Source organism: Zingiber officinale, chromosome 8A (assembly GCF_018446385.1).
Source record: "Zingiber officinale cultivar Zhangliang chromosome 8A, Zo_v1.1, whole genome shotgun sequence".
Lineage (NCBI taxonomy): Eukaryota > Viridiplantae > Streptophyta > Magnoliopsida > Zingiberales > Zingiberaceae > Zingiber > Zingiber officinale.
Window position 1 is genome coordinate 16092988 of NC_056000.1, and position 19291 is coordinate 16112278.

Genomic DNA, 19291 nt, shown 5'->3' on the forward strand with positions numbered 1-19291 from the left:
CTTCACTCACGGACTTTCCAACCGCCTAACATCCCACTTAGGACTTTCCCACTGCCTCGCTTCACTCACCAGACTTTCCACCGCCTAACATCCCAGTTAGGACTTTCCTCGTGCCAAGCTCCTTGCTTGGACTTCTCCGTGCCAAGTCTCCATACTTGGACTTTTCCAGCCAAGTCTCCATACTTGGACTTTTCCGTGCCAAGTCTCCACACTTGACTTTTCGCGTGCTCCCTGCTTGGACTTTTCCAGTGCCAAGTTCCCTGCTTGGACTTTTTCCATTGCCAAGTCTCCATACTTGGACTCTTTCCCGAATCAGGTCAACCAGGTCAACCTTGACCTACGGTTGCACCAATAATCTCCCAAACATCTATTCTTGTCCTATATCAAGAATACAACTTTTCCACGAGTGTCAAACATCAAAATACAACTCAACTAGGTCAACCTTGACCTAAGGTTGCACCAACAATCTTCCTAAGCCAAACATCAAAATACAACTCGAGTCAGGTCAACTCGAGTCAGGTCAACCAGGTCAACCTTGACCTAAGGTTGCACCAACACCCTCAACACTGTTGAGGGTGCCTTCAATATTGAGGGCGCCCTCAACACTGTTGAGGGTGCCTTCAACGACTTCTTTTAGCTTTTCTTCATCTTCACGAAGGCTTCCGAAGTTTCGATTGCTTGGGTGATTGCAGCCAACCGAAATAGGGCTCACCCGAACCCAATTTTCGACCTTCTCCTGGAGCAAGCTTCCGTCCCGGCTTCTCGTCCCTCGAACATCGCACACGTTCTTCTCGTCCACCGGTGTACTCTTCCGCAACCCTCTCATCCTTCGGGCGCATCGAGCCCGTCGGCTTCCTTCCCGTGCCGTCCTTCTCTCAGCTGCGTCTTTCGCTCGACTTCCTGCGCTCCTAAGCTCCTGCACACTTAGACACATGGATCAAATAACAAACAGGGACATAACTTAATTTTGTTGATCATATTAAAACAACCACAGGGTCCAACAATCTCCCCCTTTTTGATGTGCATCAACCCAAGTTCAAGTTAGGGAAAAAAACAGACTGGTAATTTAAAGAAATTACTAAACTAACATTTTAAGCAAAAAGGTTGCAATAAAAGAATTTGCAACACTAAGTAAAATTTAAAAATTTAAAAAAAAATATTAACTCCCCCTAAACTTGTACCTATCTCTCCCCCTTTGATCACATAAAAAAAATGGGGTAATAATTTTCAAGTAAAAATATTCTAAGTAAAAGTTATTCAAGTTTTAAAATAAATCATTAAAAAAAAACTTAAGTTTTTCCAAACACAAATTCTAAGTAAAAGAAAAATTCTAACTTAGACAATTTTTAGAAAAAAAAATTTGAGAAATTTTCAAAAAAAATTAGCTAAAGCATTTTCTAATTTCTATTTTCATGCTTTATTAGTAAGTTAATTAAACATTTTATTTTAATATCTTGACTTTCAGATAGTAGCGAGGCACTAGGCCTTCTTGGTTATTGAAGCAACAACCACTTTCTTAGACAAAGTCTCAAAAGAAATTAACTGTTTAATTTTTCTTGCTGAAAACGCTAATTTAGAAAATTTTAATCTAGAAAGGTTTTTGGAACCCAGTATAGGTTCCTCCCTATCGGATTAATCAAAAACTTAGGGGGTACATAACTTTTGGGAACTTTTCTAAGTTGTCCTTGATATTTTCTAATATACCAATTCAACTTCCCATAAATTCTAAGTTTTGATTTTGGAAATTTATTTAAGCATGCATTATTTTTCAAATTTTTCATTTTCTGATTTTAGATTATCATACATCTCAAGAGGGCATGCCTTTGCTAAGTTTAATTTTAACATATCATTTTCCTTTTCTAATTTAACTAAATCTTTTGTAAGCACTTTAATAAACTGAAAGGACTGCTTGGGAGTTAGAGAATGTACCTTACTTACTTCTATTTCTGATGCTCCCCCTTCAGTGCAACTTTCTTCTTCTGATGATCCTCCCCCTTCATCTATGCTCATTTCTGAGCTAGACTCATCTTCTTCTAATTGATGGTTGGCCATTAGCGCTAGTCCCGAGAAGGCTTCAACTTCATATTTGGAGGATGACGATTCATCCCATGTAGCCTTCAAATTCTTGCGCTTTGAGGGCGTCGGCCTTTGAGACTTCTCCTTGTCCCTTTTCTTTAGTTTTGGCCAGTCATCCTTGATATGCCCTTCCTCATTGCAGTTGTAGTATCGGACCGTCCTTTTGTTGCGTTGATGCTTTCTCGACTGCAATCTAAATTTATTAGTCTTAATAAACTTATTTAATTTTCTTACCAATAGCGCCGCTTCAGTTTTATCGATTGACGCTTCGGAGTTGGGATCGCCCATCTTGGCTTGTAGGGCAACATTGAGATCTGATTTCTCTATTTGTTTCGGCTTTGCAATTCGAGATTCGTGAAGTTTGAAAGTAGAAAATAAATTTTCTAAAGTACTTACGTCAAAATCCTTAGAGATGTAGTAAGCATCTACTAAGGACGCCCACTCTAGAATTCTTGGGAAGGCGTTGAGCGCATACTAGATAGAATCTCGATTCGTTATCGATTCTCCGAGATTGGTCAGTTGAGTTATTAGCTCCTTAATTCTCGCTTGGAGTTACACTACCTTTTCACCGTTGTTCATCCGGAGATTTGTCAGCTGAGTCCGGAGGATGTTGCGCCTTGCTAATTTCACTTCTGAGGTGCATTCGTGGAGGTCTAGGAATTTTTCCCAGAGGTCTTTGGCGGAGTCGTAGTTTCCGATTCGACTTATCTCCTAGGGCGGAAGCACGCTGAGCAGATGGAACTCTGTCTTTCCGTTAGCCACGAAATCGGCTTGGTCATTCTTCGTCCATTGGTATTCTTCTTTGTCTTTTGGAGCTGTAAAATCATATTTCATAGTTATAAGAATATCGAAATCCGTTTTAAAAAATACCTCCATTCGTCGTCTCCACGTAGCGAAGTCTCCGTCGAATTTCAGGGGATGAATACTTGTTCCGATCATCGTCTTGATCTTTGTTGCTTCAGACGATGGTTAGTCCTTCTAAAGCAGTCTGGCTCTGACACCACTTGTTGGTGCAGCTGGGTCGGCAAGAGGGGAGGGGTGAATTGCCTGTAAAATAAGAATACCCTCATCAAAACTTTCAACTCAAGAATAACAGCAACAATAATAATAACAAAATAAAATAAAGAAAAGCAAGAAGACTCAGCGAATTGACTTGGTTACAACCAAGAAGGTTGTTAATCCAAGGCGGTTGAAAAAGAGCATTACGAATCTCCTTCACTGTAGGTGGAGAAGCCTTTTTACACACTAAGAAATCACAGAAGTTGCTATGAATTGAGTACACAGTTGAATCGACTATTTCCTAGCTCCAGGAGCCTTTATATAGCTCCTGGAAAGTCTATCTCGAGTCTTGAGGGTGTTGGTGCGGTTAGCACTAACGATTTAACCCATGTTTTGATGAATGACAAATCAGGTTAAGTTAGTCTGTTGTTGTCTAACACTCTGATCGAGTGTGCAGGAGAAGTCCAGACAGGTCGACGGGCTGACCGGATGTCTGGCACGAAGCCCAGCTAGGTCGATGGGCTGACTGAATAGTTGGCGAGAAGTCCAAGTGGGTCGACGGGCTGACCGGACGCTTGGCGAGAAGTCCAGCTAGGTCGATGGGTTGACCGAATAGCTAGCAAGAAGTCCAGACGGGTCGAAGGGCTGACCAGACGTCTGGCAGGTGAGTAAAGATAAGTCACTGGAAGGGAGTGACTGTGAGGACGCGTTCCCGGGAAGGGAAGATTAGGCGTCGAACCGGCTTAGATCCATTTCGGATATCTAAGTCGAGATCGTGACTAGATTCCGGTCTCGGAAAGACGGAATCTAAGTCATACTTTTTCATGTCAAACTCATGAACTATGCTAACACTTTGTTTTGCAGGAAATTTATTATTCTTGCCTCGGACTAACCTTGTCTTGCAGGAAAAGGACATGTTCTGGAGAAAGGTGGTCCGAGCGCCCGGGAGGCAAGTTTTATCCCGATTGTGCGTCGCCACGTGGAGCTCACTGGTTGGACCTGCCACGTCTCACCAGGGCGCCTGGAAGGGATCTGGGGCGCCCTAAGCTTCATATAAAAGAAAGGGCAAGGGTAGAGCTTCGATATGAACTTAGAATCCAAGATCTGCTGCTCTGTGCTCTTGCGACGCCACGAAAAGCTCTCCGACTCAGTGCTGATTTTGTTTTAATTCTATTGTCGGTATTTTCATTATCTGTCAATTCTTGTACTTAACTCTGTAATATTCGAATTGATAGTGATTGCCCAACGAAAGTACTCACGGAGTACGGGCCTTCGAGTAGGAGTCGTCACAGGCTCCGAACGAAGTAAAAACACCGTGTTCATTTGTCTAAGTTTTTATTCCGCTGCGCTTAACTCTTATTAACGCTGTTTTTCGAATCGATATTCACCCCCCCTCTATCGACGTTTCACGATCCAACAGAGGGTACCTCCAAAGGGGTTGAGGGCGCCTCCAAGAGCATATTCGGATAAAACTTTATCCGATTGCAAACGGTCAGATTGACCAAGTTGAGGGCGCCCTCAACAGTATTGAGGATGCCTTTAATGTTGAGGGCGCCCTCATTAGTGTTGAGGGTGCCTTCAATGTTGAGGGCACCTTTAACGGCTTTTTCAGCTTTTCTTCATCTTCACGAAGGCTTCCGAAGTTCCGATTGCTTGGGTGATTGTGACCAACCGAAATAGGGTTCACCTGAATCCAATTTCCGAGCTTCTACTCGAGCAGGCTTCTGTCCCGACTTCTTGTCCCTCGAACGTCGCACACATTCTTCTCGTCCACCGATGTACTTTTCCGTAACTCTCTTGTCCTTCAGGCGCACCGAGTCCGTCGGCTCTCTTCCCGTGTCGTCCTTCTCGCTAGCTGCGTCTTCCGCTCGACTTTCTACGCTCATAAGCTCCTGCACACTTAGACACAGGGATCAAATAACAAATAGGACCTAACCTAAGTTGGTTGATCACATTAAAATAACCACGGGGTTCAACAGATTCTGATTTAGATCAAATTGATTTGATTAAATTAATTAATTATTTAATCTAAATTAGGTCTAATTGAATTAAAAAAACATAGTCCAGTTAAACTAATGTTATCGATTTAGTTAAGTGAACTAGATTGAGATCTAAGTCAAATACAATTAATATCCAATATGTATTAATTAATTAATTAATTGAGACAATGATTTAAGTATATAAGCTAACGTTTTTTTTTTAATTTTGATTTCCTCTAGTCAACAGAACCCAGCCATGTAAAAGAAAAACGTTATTTGTTTTTTAAATTTTATTTGATTTATAAAAATCAAACTTTTCTTAAGAAGTAGTGTACTTCGTGACTTTTTTTCCGTCCGTCCGTTTTCTTTGCCTTGCCGCATACCATGCCCACTGCCTCCACGTAATTGCGATAGACATCCAATCTCCAACCTACTCAGTCGTTGGTCCTTTTCGACACTGGACACCGGTAGACCTCCGCCCGATGAAGTCGTCGAACATTGTTCTACGTATCCCAGCCAATAGTGCATCGCCGGTCAGATAGGAAGCCATCGCTGGCTCCGGAATGCCATCGCGGGCATATCCCCGCGGCCTGAGCTCGGCTTCGGTGGAAATCGTGACACTATCACGATTTTCCAACTTGGCGCAGTGCGCTACCGAGCAGCGACGCCAACTCGACGAGCGACTCAGTCGCTGACCTGCGATCCTGTCACCAATCTCCTTGTGACCCTATCATCGACATCCTATTGCCATGATGCAGTCGCCGACACTCTTTTGCAACGACCAAAACGTCCGCCACGGGAGCACGAGGAAACTATGGTTTCGAAGATTTCCAGCCGAACAGTCACCTTCATGACTAGTTGCGGCATGTTCAATGACGAGAAATCATAACAAGGTATAAAAAACGCTGGAAGAAGGAATCGTCTCTTGCTGTCTATGAGAAGGTTACAATGACGAAAACTTCTCGATTCTACAAACCAAATCCTGCCGTCTAATGGATATTCTTCTTCTCTCTTTTCTATCTTTTCTTCCCTTTTATACTTGGACGCATCATATAATACTAGTGATCGTGCACACGCGTCGCGTGTGTAATATAATACATTGAAATGACATTGACCCTTTATAATAAAATTATATTAATTAAAACATTTTAGCATTAAAATACTAAAGTAGGATAAAGTACCTGACTTTTGAAAATCTGAATTATTTGGGTCTTTGAAAATCCGAATTGTTTGGATTTTCGAGTGTCAGAATCAAGAATTAATTATTTGGGTAAGATTCGTCAGACCCATGTAATAATGCAAGGATGAAGCTAGAGAATGTCAACAACAAACTACTGTAACGAATTTATATTTTTTAACATTGTCAGCCTAAAATATTTATAGAAGTTTCTTTGATCATAGTGTTGTCAATTCTAAGATGTGGGACTAAAGATAACTATATATTTTTTATATAAAACAACTAGAGAAAATTAATGATGAGAAAAAATCATAATAATACGTCGCAACTGAGTCTCGAACTCTAGATCACTGATTGTTTCGCTTGTGGAATTACTAATAAATCTTGGAATTATTTTTAATGTGAATAGAAAAAAAGAATATTAACGTAAATTTATTTTAGACCACTAAAGTTAATTAGTAAAGGGGACAGATTTTTAATAAAATAGTAAGATAATGAAAATATTAAGGGGTATAAGAGTAAATTGTCCTATGAAAATATAGACAACATGGGTATTATCCATTCCAATTACCAATAATGTCAATGTTTATTTTTTTTTATTTTTTATTTTATTTTATTTTAGTTTTTTTGTGTCATGCAGGCCTCAAGCCATTTTCAAGGATCCATTTAGGAGGGGGGAACAATATCCTCGTAAGTCTAGTTCATTGTATTTTTAATTAATTTGTGTTTTGTCATGTGAACCGGAGCATTCACCCCTGTTGTCAGTTTGAATCTATATACTTAGCCGTGATATGTATATTGAAAAATCACTTATAAAACTTTATAGTATTTTATGATTAAAACATAGAAAAGTTTATCCGTTAATAAACATGGCTGTAGCGCAAAAAAATGATGGATTAGGTTCGTTCAGTCCCTTGGAATTAAAGGTGAGCAAAAGGTTGATTTATAAACCGAATTAATTAATTGAATCGTTTGAAATTAAAAGTTTGATTCGGTTAATTTTAAAATTTGATTATTTTAAAATATTAGTTATTTTGGTTAAATTGGTTCGATTCCGATTTAAAAAATTTAAATTTGATTAAACCTTTTGGCCCTTAGGTTAAGAGTTTGAATCATAATTTTTTAAATTTATTTGTTTGTCAAACATCTTAGACATTTTTTAGTTAAACTAAACAATTTACATACTTAAACGTTAGTTATTGTCTACTTTGAACCTAAATTCTCATGATTTTATTTTTGAGCTCTACCGAAAATGTCTCAATCAATGGATATATCTTTCTTTCATAAACACACGATCTTTCCCATATATTTCTAATATGAAACTATGCTTACAATCTTACAACCCAACAGTTCAATCTCGATTTTAAAAGTCCAAATTCGGATTAACTGATTAAACCGAAAATACTCATAAACTACTATGTTTTATTAGTTTAATTTTTTTTATTATATTTTTGTTTAAAAGTTCGGTTAAGTAAAAAAAAATTGTTCAATTTTAATTTAAACGATTCAATTTAGTTATTAATTGATTGCTCACCACTACTTGGAATGTTATTAGTAAATACTAAATGATACTAATTTTCTTTCTCCTGTTGACATAGATATGTTTGTTAAATGATGTCATTGATCTTTTAAACCATCATAATTATATTGAAAGAACCGTTTAAGAGTTAAACAATTGGTAGTGCAATGACGAGTCAATATTCACCTTATTTGTTAAGGACCAGACATTAAACATTTTAACATATACATGCAATTGAATTTTCATATAGCAGCTTTTAACCACCATGTTAGGAGCAACAAAACCTAGCATCAATCCATGTTACTATCAAAAACTCCATTTGCTCATCTTTGTTCCGATCCCCATAATTTCATGACAAAGTTTATCAGTTTGTTCTCATAATTATATGATCTGCTGGAATCAATTGCTTTGTTGACTTGTAGGTCATATGTGATTGTTATACTCTAGCTGGAGAGTCAATCCCCACTAATAAGAGATACAATGTTGTTAAAGTTTTCAGCCATCCTGATATTGTTGCTGAAAAGTTTTGGCATGTTTCTTTGTTTAACTAGTTTTTTTTCTCAAACTAACTTCTAATATAATTTTCTTATGTTGGTTGTATTTTTCTCTCTTTCATGTGTGAAACTGAGCAGGAGTACATCCTCATGCAAAAAGATGTCATGTGGCCTCTTGGCTGGCCTGTTGGTGGCTTCCTTGGCTCCTAGGTTAGGAGTTTGAACCATAATTTTCTAATCGTATTTGTTTATCAAACATCTTAGACTTTTTTTAGTTAAATTGCTCATTTTCCATATGTAGACTTTAGCTTAGTATGTCTATTAAATGAACACAAGGGAAGACCTTTCTTTCCCCCCCCAAAAAAAAAAAAAAAATCTTTTCCTTGACAATTGTAAGGGCTTGTGTTTTTGGTTAAATAATTTAATTTATTTGACATTGTTGAGTTATCATCTGATCAGTTATATGAAGAATTGAACTATGAGACCTTTAACCGTTTCTGTTAGCTTGATCAATTCAATTCATATTCTAAGGCCCATACTATTGTTCTCTTGGTGTTGACAAGTCTTTTGGCCGTGACATAGTTGATGCTCATTATAAGCTTGTCTTTATGCTGGCATCAACATTAGTGTTATTAACGGGGAAGTCATGCCTCGCCAGGTGAGTCCCTTTTATTTTATTTTGTATTGATGATTGTCAGGCTTTTGCATTACTATTATTTGCCACATTTTTTTTTAAACGATTGTTTCTTTAACTTGAAGTGGGAGTTCCAAGTTGGACCTGCTATTGGCATCTTGGTGATCAACTTTGGGCTGCTCGCTTCATTCTCGAGGTGATTAAATTGATGTTCCAGCTTGGGGGCAACCAAAATTTGTTTCACGGAGAACTTTAAATTCCTATTCCACATTTGTTATTGTCTTTTAGAGAATCACTGAAATTGTGGGAGTAGTTCTCTCTTTTGATCCAAAGCCAATCCAGGTCATAATTTCATTGAAGAAGGACCACTCAACCATCTTCACTAGATACTTAAATGATTCCTTTGCTTTTTTAGGCAGGCTGGAATGGTGCTGGTGCTCACACAAACTACAGGTAATAAAAAAATAAAATTCTTGTCTTAAGCTTGTCATTTAAATGTTCAATCAATTCAACAGTGAGTTTATTTTTCGTGTCCTTCAGTATCTAAATTTTCTACTAATGTGTGCCTTTCAGTACCGAGTCTATTGGAGCGATGGTGGGTATGAGGCTATCAAGAGTGCCATTGAGAAGCTTGGCAAGAGGCACAAGGAGCATATTGCTGCCTATGGTAATGGAAATGCGCACCGTCTCACCGGACGACATGAGACTGCTGATATCAACACCTTCCTATCGGTATAGAATGGGCATTCTCCCTCTACTACAATATGTAAGAGGAAACCGTTTATATCAATAATATCAGAATCTATCTAGTTTACCCTTCTTTCTAGAAATAAACTAATCCAAAATCCTCTGAATACATTTATCTAACTATTACTTTCTATGACTCTCAGGTAGTTGTCAATCGTGGTGCATCCATCCGTGTGGATCGTGAAATGGAACAGAATGGCAAAGGTCATCCGTGTGGGTCGTGAATGGATCCATATGTGGTGACCTCCATGATCGCTGAGACAAGCATCATTTGGAAACCATAGACCGCGAACAACCCATTTCAAGGGGTGCTCTCTTAATGGCGGTGATGTTATTGGTTGTTTGGGTTCAGTAGTAGCTTCCTCTCGTCTTTAATGCATTGTCAATGATTTGAACGAACATGAAATAATTATGCAATTTGATGGAGCGTCATTATATATTTTTGAATGGTATGTCTCGATATTTATTTCGTTGCTGGTCTAATTACTGCTACGTCTGATCACAGACTCAGCGCCACTAAGGTCTTTCCTTTGATCATGTCTCCCTTCCTCACCAACTCAAATTCCACTCGTCTTTGATTACTTAGGGAACAAGTAAAATAAAGCCTTGAGTTGAGCATTATACAGAATACCTTATTCCGGTTACCTATTTCTGCTTGGGGTTTTTATCGGCTCGACTTTGATGGATCCCGACGCCGAGATCGCCTACGACTACTCCCCTTACCTTTACCTCTACAAGAGCGGCCGCGTCAAGCGCCTCAACCCTCCCGACCTCGTCCCCGCCTCCGCCACCGACTCCGTCGTCGTCTCCAGGGACGTCATCGTTGACTCCACCACCGGCGTCTCCGCTCGCCTCTTCCTCCCCAACAACATAAACGCCGAGACTAAGCTCCCTGTTCTCATCTACCTCCACGGCGGCGGCTTCGTCATTGGATCTCCCTTCTCTTCCACCTACCATGATTTCGTTCACGCCCTCGTCGCCCACGCCCGCGTACTCGCCGTGTCCCTCGACTACCGCCTCGCCCCCGAGCACCCCCTTCCTGCCGCGTACGACGATGCCCTGTCTGCCATCCGCTGGGTCGCGTCCCACGCCGGAGGCAGTGGTCCGGATTCCTGGCTCGCGGAACACGGCGATCTCCGCCGGATCTTCCTCGCAGGAGACAGCGCCGGTGCCAACATCGCCCATAATGTCCTCCTCCAGATCGGGGCTGGCGGATTGGGCGGTGGCACCCGCGTTGAGGGCGTCGTTCTCATCCACCCCTACTTCTGGGGCAAGCACCCGCTGGACGGCGAGAAAGCGAGCGTGGGGCTGCGGGAGTGGCTGGAGAGCTCATGGGAATTCGTGAGCGCCGGGGCGATCGGGTTGGAGGACCCTCGTGCGGATCCGTTGAAGGAGGCGGAAGATCGGCTGAAGGCGATGCCTTGCCGGCGGGCGCTTGTGGTGGTGGCGGAAAATGACTTCTATGCAGCTATGGGACGGGCGTACTACGAGACGGTGCGGCGAAGCGGATGGAGTGGGTCGGTGGAGCTGTACGTCACGAAGGGGGTGCAGCACGTGTTCCACCTGTGGACGCCGGAGTCGAGGAAGGCGGTGGAGATGCGAAAAAAGATCGCCGCCTTCTTCCATGCCGACAAGCTGTTTTAGAAATTTCCATCAAATATTATAAAACTTAAGGGTGGTTTTGTAATGTTATAAAATATTGATAAATTGCATATTATGCTTGAGTCGAAGATAAATTATATGGCGGGGTGCAAAAGAGCCAAACTGAGCTTATTTATTTATATAATTTTTATTATTAAATGAATATTAATAAATTCTTATCTAATTAAAATATTAATTGCTAAATTTATTAATTTATTCACACCGAAATATCATTAAGGAGCCTCACATTTTGAATAAGCTCAGTTTTGAAACTTGACTTGCAAATTATTTTACAGAGTGAAAAGCTAACACAAAGGTACCCAAATTGATTCGAATATCAGCTAATAAATTATTTTTTTTAAAAAAAATATTACTATTTTAATTTCTTCAAATCTAAGAGGATCAATAAAAAAAATCTTAAATCAACTTTGATGGCTAAAACAACATATAATGAATTACTTTGCAGCATGAATTCCAAACAAAAACAAATTATTCAAATTATTTACAATTTTTTAAATCTTTTACATTTTAATTTAGCATAAAGTGTGAGAGATACTTTAAAGACCACGACCATCTTAGGTTTGCAAACTAACTTATAATCATCTCAAGATACCAAAACCAGTAAAAAGAAAGAACCAAGTTTCACTGTATATCGTTTATTCTTCAATAAACCAATGCAAAGAAAAAGATACAGCCTCCAAAGATCACATTAGCTCATACGAATCATTATTTTTGTATAAAATCCAATAAGAGAAAAACAAGAGAAACATGGTCAAGATAGCCTTGTTTTTCATCTACATAAGCACTTTAGTGACTTGAGAATTGTGATGTGCGCCTGTGAACAGCGTCAAAATTGAAGTGCAAATTGAGCGATCAGTTGCTAAATGAACTCAGGATCTCTGGTAGACTCCACCCTCCTCAGTGCTGCAAGGCAAACCTCATATCTTATAAGATTCGACCAAAAGATTCAATTGGATGCAGATCTTTTTGAAAAAAGATATATCAGCAAAACCTCACCTTTCACGATATGGTTTTCAAGTATAATGAAATTTGGATCTTCCAACTGAGCCCTTCCAACTTTGGAAATGAATAAGGAGGTTCCTGCATGCATCTCTGAATCAAATACACAACTAGCATTATCTGCATTCGAAGCAAAACCATCCTGCAGAGGCTTCATTACATGCGTCACCCAACCCTATGGTCCCTAACCTTCAGAAGCTCAATCTGCATACAACACACTTCAATTGCCCCATGGCTCGTAAATTGTAAAAGATGATGATAGGAATATCAAGAATATTGTACAATATTTGGTAGCAATCTAGCAAAATGTGTAATGCCAACTACAAGATAAAAGCATACACTACTTAGTACTGTGCACAAACTGATCTGATATAGCAATTGTCAGCAACATACAGCAATACTTGGTTACACCATCTCATGAAGATATTGGAATTCAGGTTCTTAAGATATGCGCATGTAGCTTGCTAGCATTTGGCCTAAGGATTGACAAAGGGATGACTCCTAGACCATTTATGATCTGAGGAATAACGTAGTTCCTGTGATAACACTTGTTCCGAATATTATGGATCATGCCCCCAGAAAAGAATGTGAAATTGCTTCTTGGGGGCTGAGTTTTGGATAATCAATTTCCACCAAATAGAACCTTGAGTAAGTGCATTGAATTCAATTGAAACTCTTGGAGAGAGAGAGAGAGAGAGAGAGAGAGAGAGAGAGAGAGAGTGAAGGTACCACTTACCAAAAACCAAGTTATCACACACAATTCAATACCATACCAATAGAATTCACACAAGGAATAGAAGTTTAATATGTCTAGAAAAAATTTTTCCAAGTGCACTTCAACAACTATGCACATAAGCACCAAAAGAGATCCCCTGAAATTGTAAACATTCACACGAATATGCAGTAAAAATCTGCTTCACTCACACATGTTTTGATGTCAAGATTAAAATTACACAGGAATATATTTAAAAGGAAAAAAACCATCATAATGTTGCAGACAAAAAATGAATACATCCAATTAGAACGTGACTAGAAGTTTCATATAAAACAAATCCAATATTGTCGCTACAGTGTAGAGAATTTTTTACCTCAGAATGAATTTCCACAAAAACTAAGCAACCATGTTTATCCACATAAAGATTATCCGCATGCATTTTTTTAGACTGGGACAATAATTTTGCTTCTTATCAAGGTACAATCAAACCTGCAGAATAGATACTTAAATAGAATATTAAATCAATGGCAATACAAATTTGATCATATTAATTGGTTATAATGACAAGCTTACCTCACCTCAGATGTAGTATGCATGGCCAAACTGTATAACCTCATCTCCATGCCTTTGACATGTGACTTGAGGAAGAAATGTTTTTCCTGTTAGCCTTAGCTATTTACTAATTTTTACAATCGATTCAAATAAAAGCACTACCTCTCGCGGTCTCATCTTTTCAAAATTCAAGTGCACTGCTCACTGTTATAAAACAGAAACGAGGTGGCTCATATTTGGAGATTGTGGACTGTCTTCAAGCAATGTCTGCAAAATTAAGGAAGCTTCAGAACTTTTTCCATGATGCCATAACTCATCGATGAACGTGGCATATTTAACAGCCACCTCAAGTTCATTTTGCTGAAATTGACACGAAAGAATATTGTTCCATTCTTTTGACTTCCCGAGAGCACAAATTCCATGTAGAAGGAATAGAAATGTGAGAGAATCAGGTAAATAACCCTTTTCTAACATTTTATCTCTCAAATCCAATGCATTTCTAAGCATTAGATGCTTGCAAAGGCAGAAAATGATAGCATTATATGCAGCAGTCTTGAGATTCCAGCCATCAAGAACCATATTTCTGAAGACACTGAAAACTGGATGCTCAAGTTGATGCTCAACATTACTGTTTCTTATTGATGCAATATAAATATCATCAGTTAGTCCATCAAGTATGTGACGGTATGTAAAATCATTAGGAAGACATTTGCTTTTCAACATGGCCTCAAAATACAAAATAGCTTTATCCTTTTTGTCGACTTTAAAAAAGGTTCCTATAAGAATACTATATGTAACAACATTAGGTATGACCTTACCACACTGCATATATCTGAATAAAGCTTCAGCTGTATCTGTGTCTCCATTTCGACAATATCCATTGATTAAAGCAGAATATGTGACTACATTTGGTATGCATCTCCGCTTCATCATGTCAATGAATATCTGCATAGCCATGTCCAAGTTGCATTGTCTGGCATAACCATTTATAAGTGTTGTGTAAGTGAACTCATCAGGGAAGTAACCATCCTTTCTCATTCTATTGAGAAACAAGTGTGCGTCAGGAGTCATGCCAAATTTACAATAACCTTTAATCATAACATTGTACACCACAATTCCATGTTTAATTCCTTTCTTTTCCATGAACTCAAAAATCTTCTTTGCCTCATTGAGATCCTCATTTCTGATTAATCCATCAATCAATGTGGCATAAACAAATTCATCTGGGACAACATTTTGATCAAGCATCTCAGAAAGCAGCTTCTTAGCAGAGGGAAACATCCCTTTCTTGCAGAGACCACTTATTAGAACATTATAAATTGCAGCATCTGGGACTTCTGCCTTATCCAACATTTTCTGCCTAACTGCTAATGCATTGTTCATGTCACCCACGGAGACAAGCCCATGAATTATAACTCCATAAGTTACCAAGTCAGGTTTATGACCTCGCTCAATCATCTCAGCAAGTAAATTAATTGCAATATTAATCTCTCCTATTCTACAATATCCATGTATTATTGGTGTATAACTAAATTTATTTGGTTCCAACCTCCTGTTTACAGCTTCCTTAAGAAGCTGCTGAGCTTCCATTACCTTTCCATCTCGACAAAGGCTGGATATCAAAATGTCATATGTAATGATATCAGGTTCAAGCCCACTTCCAATCATTTGCCTCAACACTACTTTTGCTTCCATAACTGAACCATGTTTGCATCGAGAATTGATCACATCATTATAGATTTGGACATTCGGTTGCAATCCACGTGCTTTCATTTCTAAAATCAACTTATTTGTATCCACAATGTTTCCTTTCATGCAAAATCCATGGATAATTATGCCATATGATACAACAGTGGGCAAGAATCCTCTCATCTGCATCTCCCTGAACAAAGCATATCCACTCCTGATGTCGCCTTTAATGCAATAGCCATCAACTAGCATGTTGTAGAATACTACATTAGGAATGCACCCGACTCCCCACCTATCCTCGATCAAGCTCTTAGCTTCATCCATCCTCCCTTCCAAGCACAAACCCTTGACTATTATACCAGTGCTGTAATTATCCGCCCCGTCTTCTCTTTTAACCATTTCGTCGTACACTTGACGGGCCAAATCATAATCCCGCTGCTCTACGAGCACCTTTAAAAAGCAGTTGCAGTCAGAAACGTCAGGAAAACCCCCATCTTCATCCTTCATCATCGCGTAAACCTCCAAAGCCTTCCCCTTGGCGCCTGAACTGGCATATGCAGCGAGCAGGGCGCCAGAAGCGTCACGATTCGGAGTCCGGCTCTCTCTCTTCATCTCTTCGAGCAAGAGAGCAGCCTCGTGAAGGCGCCGGGACCTGGCGAGGAGCAGAAGGAGGGCGGAGTAGGCGAGGGAGTCGAGCGGGTCGGCACAGGGCGGGCGTCGGCGGCGCGCCCAGTAGAAGAAGGCTAGGGCGGCGTCTGGGTCATGGATGCGGGCGAATACGGGGGCCATGTCTTCCTCCTCGGGGGAGAAGATCTCCGCGAGGGTTTCCTCCCACTGGGGATCGGCATGGCGAGAGAGAAGAATACCGACGACGGACTCGGTAAGCTTGCGGGCTCGAGGGTCGAGGGAATAGGTATTTGGACGTGGACGGAGGGGCTTGAGGAGGTGAGGGAGGAGTTTGGACATGGAACGAGGAGGCCGAGAGGGGGAGCGACCGTGGAATGGCGCAGAGAAAAAGAGGAGATTTTAAGAAGGGTTTGTCTCTCAATGGACCGTTAAGAAGGCCGGTAAGCATATTGGACTATCATGGGCCGGACTATGTTCGAATTTATTTATAGAAATATGTCGAACTTTTACAAGCATATAAACAAGTTCTGCAAATTACCTACCGTGTACCTAAGTTTCTAAAATATTTGAATCAGCTATCCTAATTTTAAAATTACTGAATCATGTACACAATATCATTTTTGCCCCTATTACTATTCTCAATCGATTGATACACTTGAGATACGATTCACAGTGCAATAAAGTCGTTAATCAATTGTTATACTATAGCCAACGATTTAAAAATTTATTTTGTCTTCAAAAAAAATTATTGTTATCATTATAATATGTTAAATTGATATTTAAATGCATAAATATAATTAAAAGAACTAGACGAATATATATGTCCTGATATTATGTGATACGGTAGGTTATGAATAGACCCAGAGGTAATGTGAAATCGATGGTCAAAATGATATGACAGCCAAACTCAAAATCAGATAATGGTCAAAGTAAGGAAGCACGTATCCGGATGAACCATCTCTTAAAAGCGCAGCCCCTAGTATAAATATGGATGAACATAAACCCGACCGGGGCCACGGGGCACATCTCTTATATCTTATGGGTATAACTCTCAACATAAACCCGAGCGGACCAAGGGTCGGCCGAACATACAGGACTCAGCGCCCCACTCAACACTCTTCGCTCTTCATACGAGCACAACTTCTAGCATTAACTCAGGCGAATTAAGAGCCGGTCGGATATACGAGACTTAGCTCCCCACGCCTCAGTATTTCTTATGAATAGGGCTCTTACCATATATCCCGTCCGGCCCTATAGCCAATCGGACTTAAGGGACTTAGCGCTTCACTCCTCGGTACCAAGATACACAGAATAAACCTGGTTAGCCCTAGCACCAGTCGGGTATACTAGACCTAGCTCCCCACTTTTGCAATACAACATTCAGTATATTGTCAGACTTATGAGGTGTAGCTCCGACGACCGGTTAGAAGGGGGGTTGAATTGTTGGAACCCCAGGGGTGGTTTTGATATGATCAACAAGTTAAGTTAGGTCCTGTCGTGTTTTAACCTTGTGTCTAAGTGTGCAGGAGCTTAGGAGCACAAGGAGTCAAGCAAAAGACACAGTTAGTAAGAAGGACGGCACAGGAGGGAGCTAACAGGCTCGGTGCGTCAGAGGTACGAGGCGTTGCGGAAGAGTACGCGGATGAACGAGAAGGAGGCGAGCGGCGTTTTCGAGGGATGAGAAGCCGGAGCGGAAGGTTGCTCGAGAAGACCGAAATTGGGTTCGGGTGAGCCTTATTTCGGTTAGCCGAAATCACCCAAGCGAGCGGAGCCGGAGCGGAAGACCCGGACCGAGGCGAGCAACACCGGAGCAGAGGAACCGGACAAAAAGTCAACCTTCTTGACTTTAGTGGTCCGGGCACTCGGAACCATTCGGGGCGCCCAGAGTTGACTTTTGACTAGGATCGTGTCAAACGCGATCCGTTGCGAAGGGGATAAAAGTTTATCCCCTCCCAGGCGCCTAAAACCCTTCCAGGCGCCCCGACCAAGGCTATAAATACATTCTTGGTTCAGAAGCTTCAAATCATCTCAAGCATTAATATTCCAACACTTGTACGCGTTCTTTTAGAGTTGAGCTTCTATTTCTTGTACGTCATTGTTGTAAGAGGTTTCTCCGCCTGAAATAGATACTAGCGCGACACTTTCCTTGGATTAACAACATCCTCGGTTGTAACCAAGTAAACATCTTGTGTCTCTTCCTTTCTGTTTTAATTTATTGTTTTTATTTTATGCAAGTGTTCTGTTGAAAGTTCGAGAAGGGTTGTGTTTTTAATTTTACAGGGCTATTCAACTCTCCTTCTAGCCGGCCGCCGCGGTCCAACATAAGTCCCCTAGCATACAACTGATCGACTACAAGGCCAGTTGAACTACTTTCAAGAGACAACATTGTCAAAGAATCACAACAACCTGTCAGAGAATAACCGCTACTTGTTAAGAAATATTCCGATACCATACCATATACGTGTAATGGAACCTTCCTTCGGAGTCAGCAGTACAACTTCCACTGTTTGGCGTTACTGGACATATTCTAATATCAAACGTTCTCAGCTACCTTATTAATGAGAAAGTTATGGAAGACGACTCATATACATGTAATGGAACCTTTCTCAAAGGGTGGTAGTATCTATTCCATTACTCGACATATTCTGACACCAGACATTCTCTAACGCCTCATGATCACGAGGCCAGTATAAAAAGAGGGTCCTCTCCGTTGGCCATATACATTTTTTGGAAGGTTTTAACATGCATGCATCTAGGCTACTATTTATCTTCTTCTCCACTTTTCGCTCGGCTACTATTCTAACTTGAGCGTCGGAGTACCTACACCAGACTACTGTTCTAACTTGAGTGTCAGAGTATCTGCACTAGGGACGCCTCTCTGATTCTCGCTCTAATGTTTCCCTTTGCTCTCTGTGAGGTGTGAGTAGGAAAGAGTGTCAAGTGTTGTCTTTACTCCATCCCAGAGTCTTCTCCCAGTCAACAATAGAGTCATCTGCCCAGCATGCCATCTCCACCACTTTTAGATAGGATCATCATGTCATTCCGAGCTCTTTAGATCCATCATCCTTTTAACACGAATTGAATCAATTTGTATTTAAAAAAATCACTGCTCTCAATATATTGTGTCAAATTGATGTTTGAGAACATGAATATAATCAGGAGAATTAGACAAACACATAGAACCTAATTTCATGTCATTCCAAGCTCTCTAGATCTATCAGTCAATTTTAGCCTATATTTAACCAACATTTACTGATAAATTTAGATAGCTCAAAATGATATCAAACAAAATCATAAATGTCCGTTTAGTTCTCCTAATTATATCTATGCCCTTAAATATTAATTTGATATACTATATTAAGAGTAGTAATTTTTTTTAATATAAATCAAAATTTTAAATCATTATTTTTTTAATTGATTGT

The 19291-nt window shown here is 40.1% G+C and overlaps 2 protein-coding genes and 1 pseudogene across 7 annotated transcripts; 2 read left to right on the top strand and 1 right to left on the bottom strand.

Moving 5' to 3' along the window:
• Positions 1-5617: 5617 nt before the first annotated feature.
• On the top strand, positions 5618-9909 carry LOC122010552 (annotated as a pseudogene).
• A 205-nt stretch (positions 9910-10114) lies between these two features.
• LOC122012728 (probable carboxylesterase 13) lies at positions 10115-11450 on the top strand. The gene has a single exon (XM_042569363.1). It carries the CDS (start codon positions 10307-10309, stop codon positions 11267-11269), a length of 963 nt encoding a protein of 320 aa, XP_042425297.1. The 5' UTR covers positions 10115-10306; the 3' UTR covers positions 11270-11450.
• A 418-nt stretch (positions 11451-11868) lies between these two features.
• Positions 11869-16243, bottom strand: LOC122012727 (pentatricopeptide repeat-containing protein At1g52620-like). 6 transcript variants are annotated; one of them, XM_042569362.1, is made up of 6 exons: positions 13899-16243; positions 13716-13820; positions 13575-13639; positions 13375-13490; positions 12284-12490; positions 11869-12190 (listed from the first exon to the last, which is right to left on the bottom strand). In XM_042569362.1, exons 1-2 carry the CDS (start codon positions 16206-16208, stop codon positions 13761-13763), a joined length of 2370 nt encoding a protein of 789 aa, XP_042425296.1. In that variant the 5' UTR covers positions 16209-16243; the 3' UTR covers positions 11869-12190; positions 12284-12490; positions 13375-13490; positions 13575-13639; positions 13716-13760. The 6 variants fall into 6 exon arrangements, with proteins under 6 accessions (XP_042425296.1, XP_042425295.1, XP_042425294.1 ...); XM_042569361.1 differs by having other exon boundaries at positions 13575-13820; XM_042569360.1 differs by having other exon boundaries at positions 13580-13639; positions 13716-16243.
• Positions 16244-19291: the final 3048 nt, after the last annotated feature.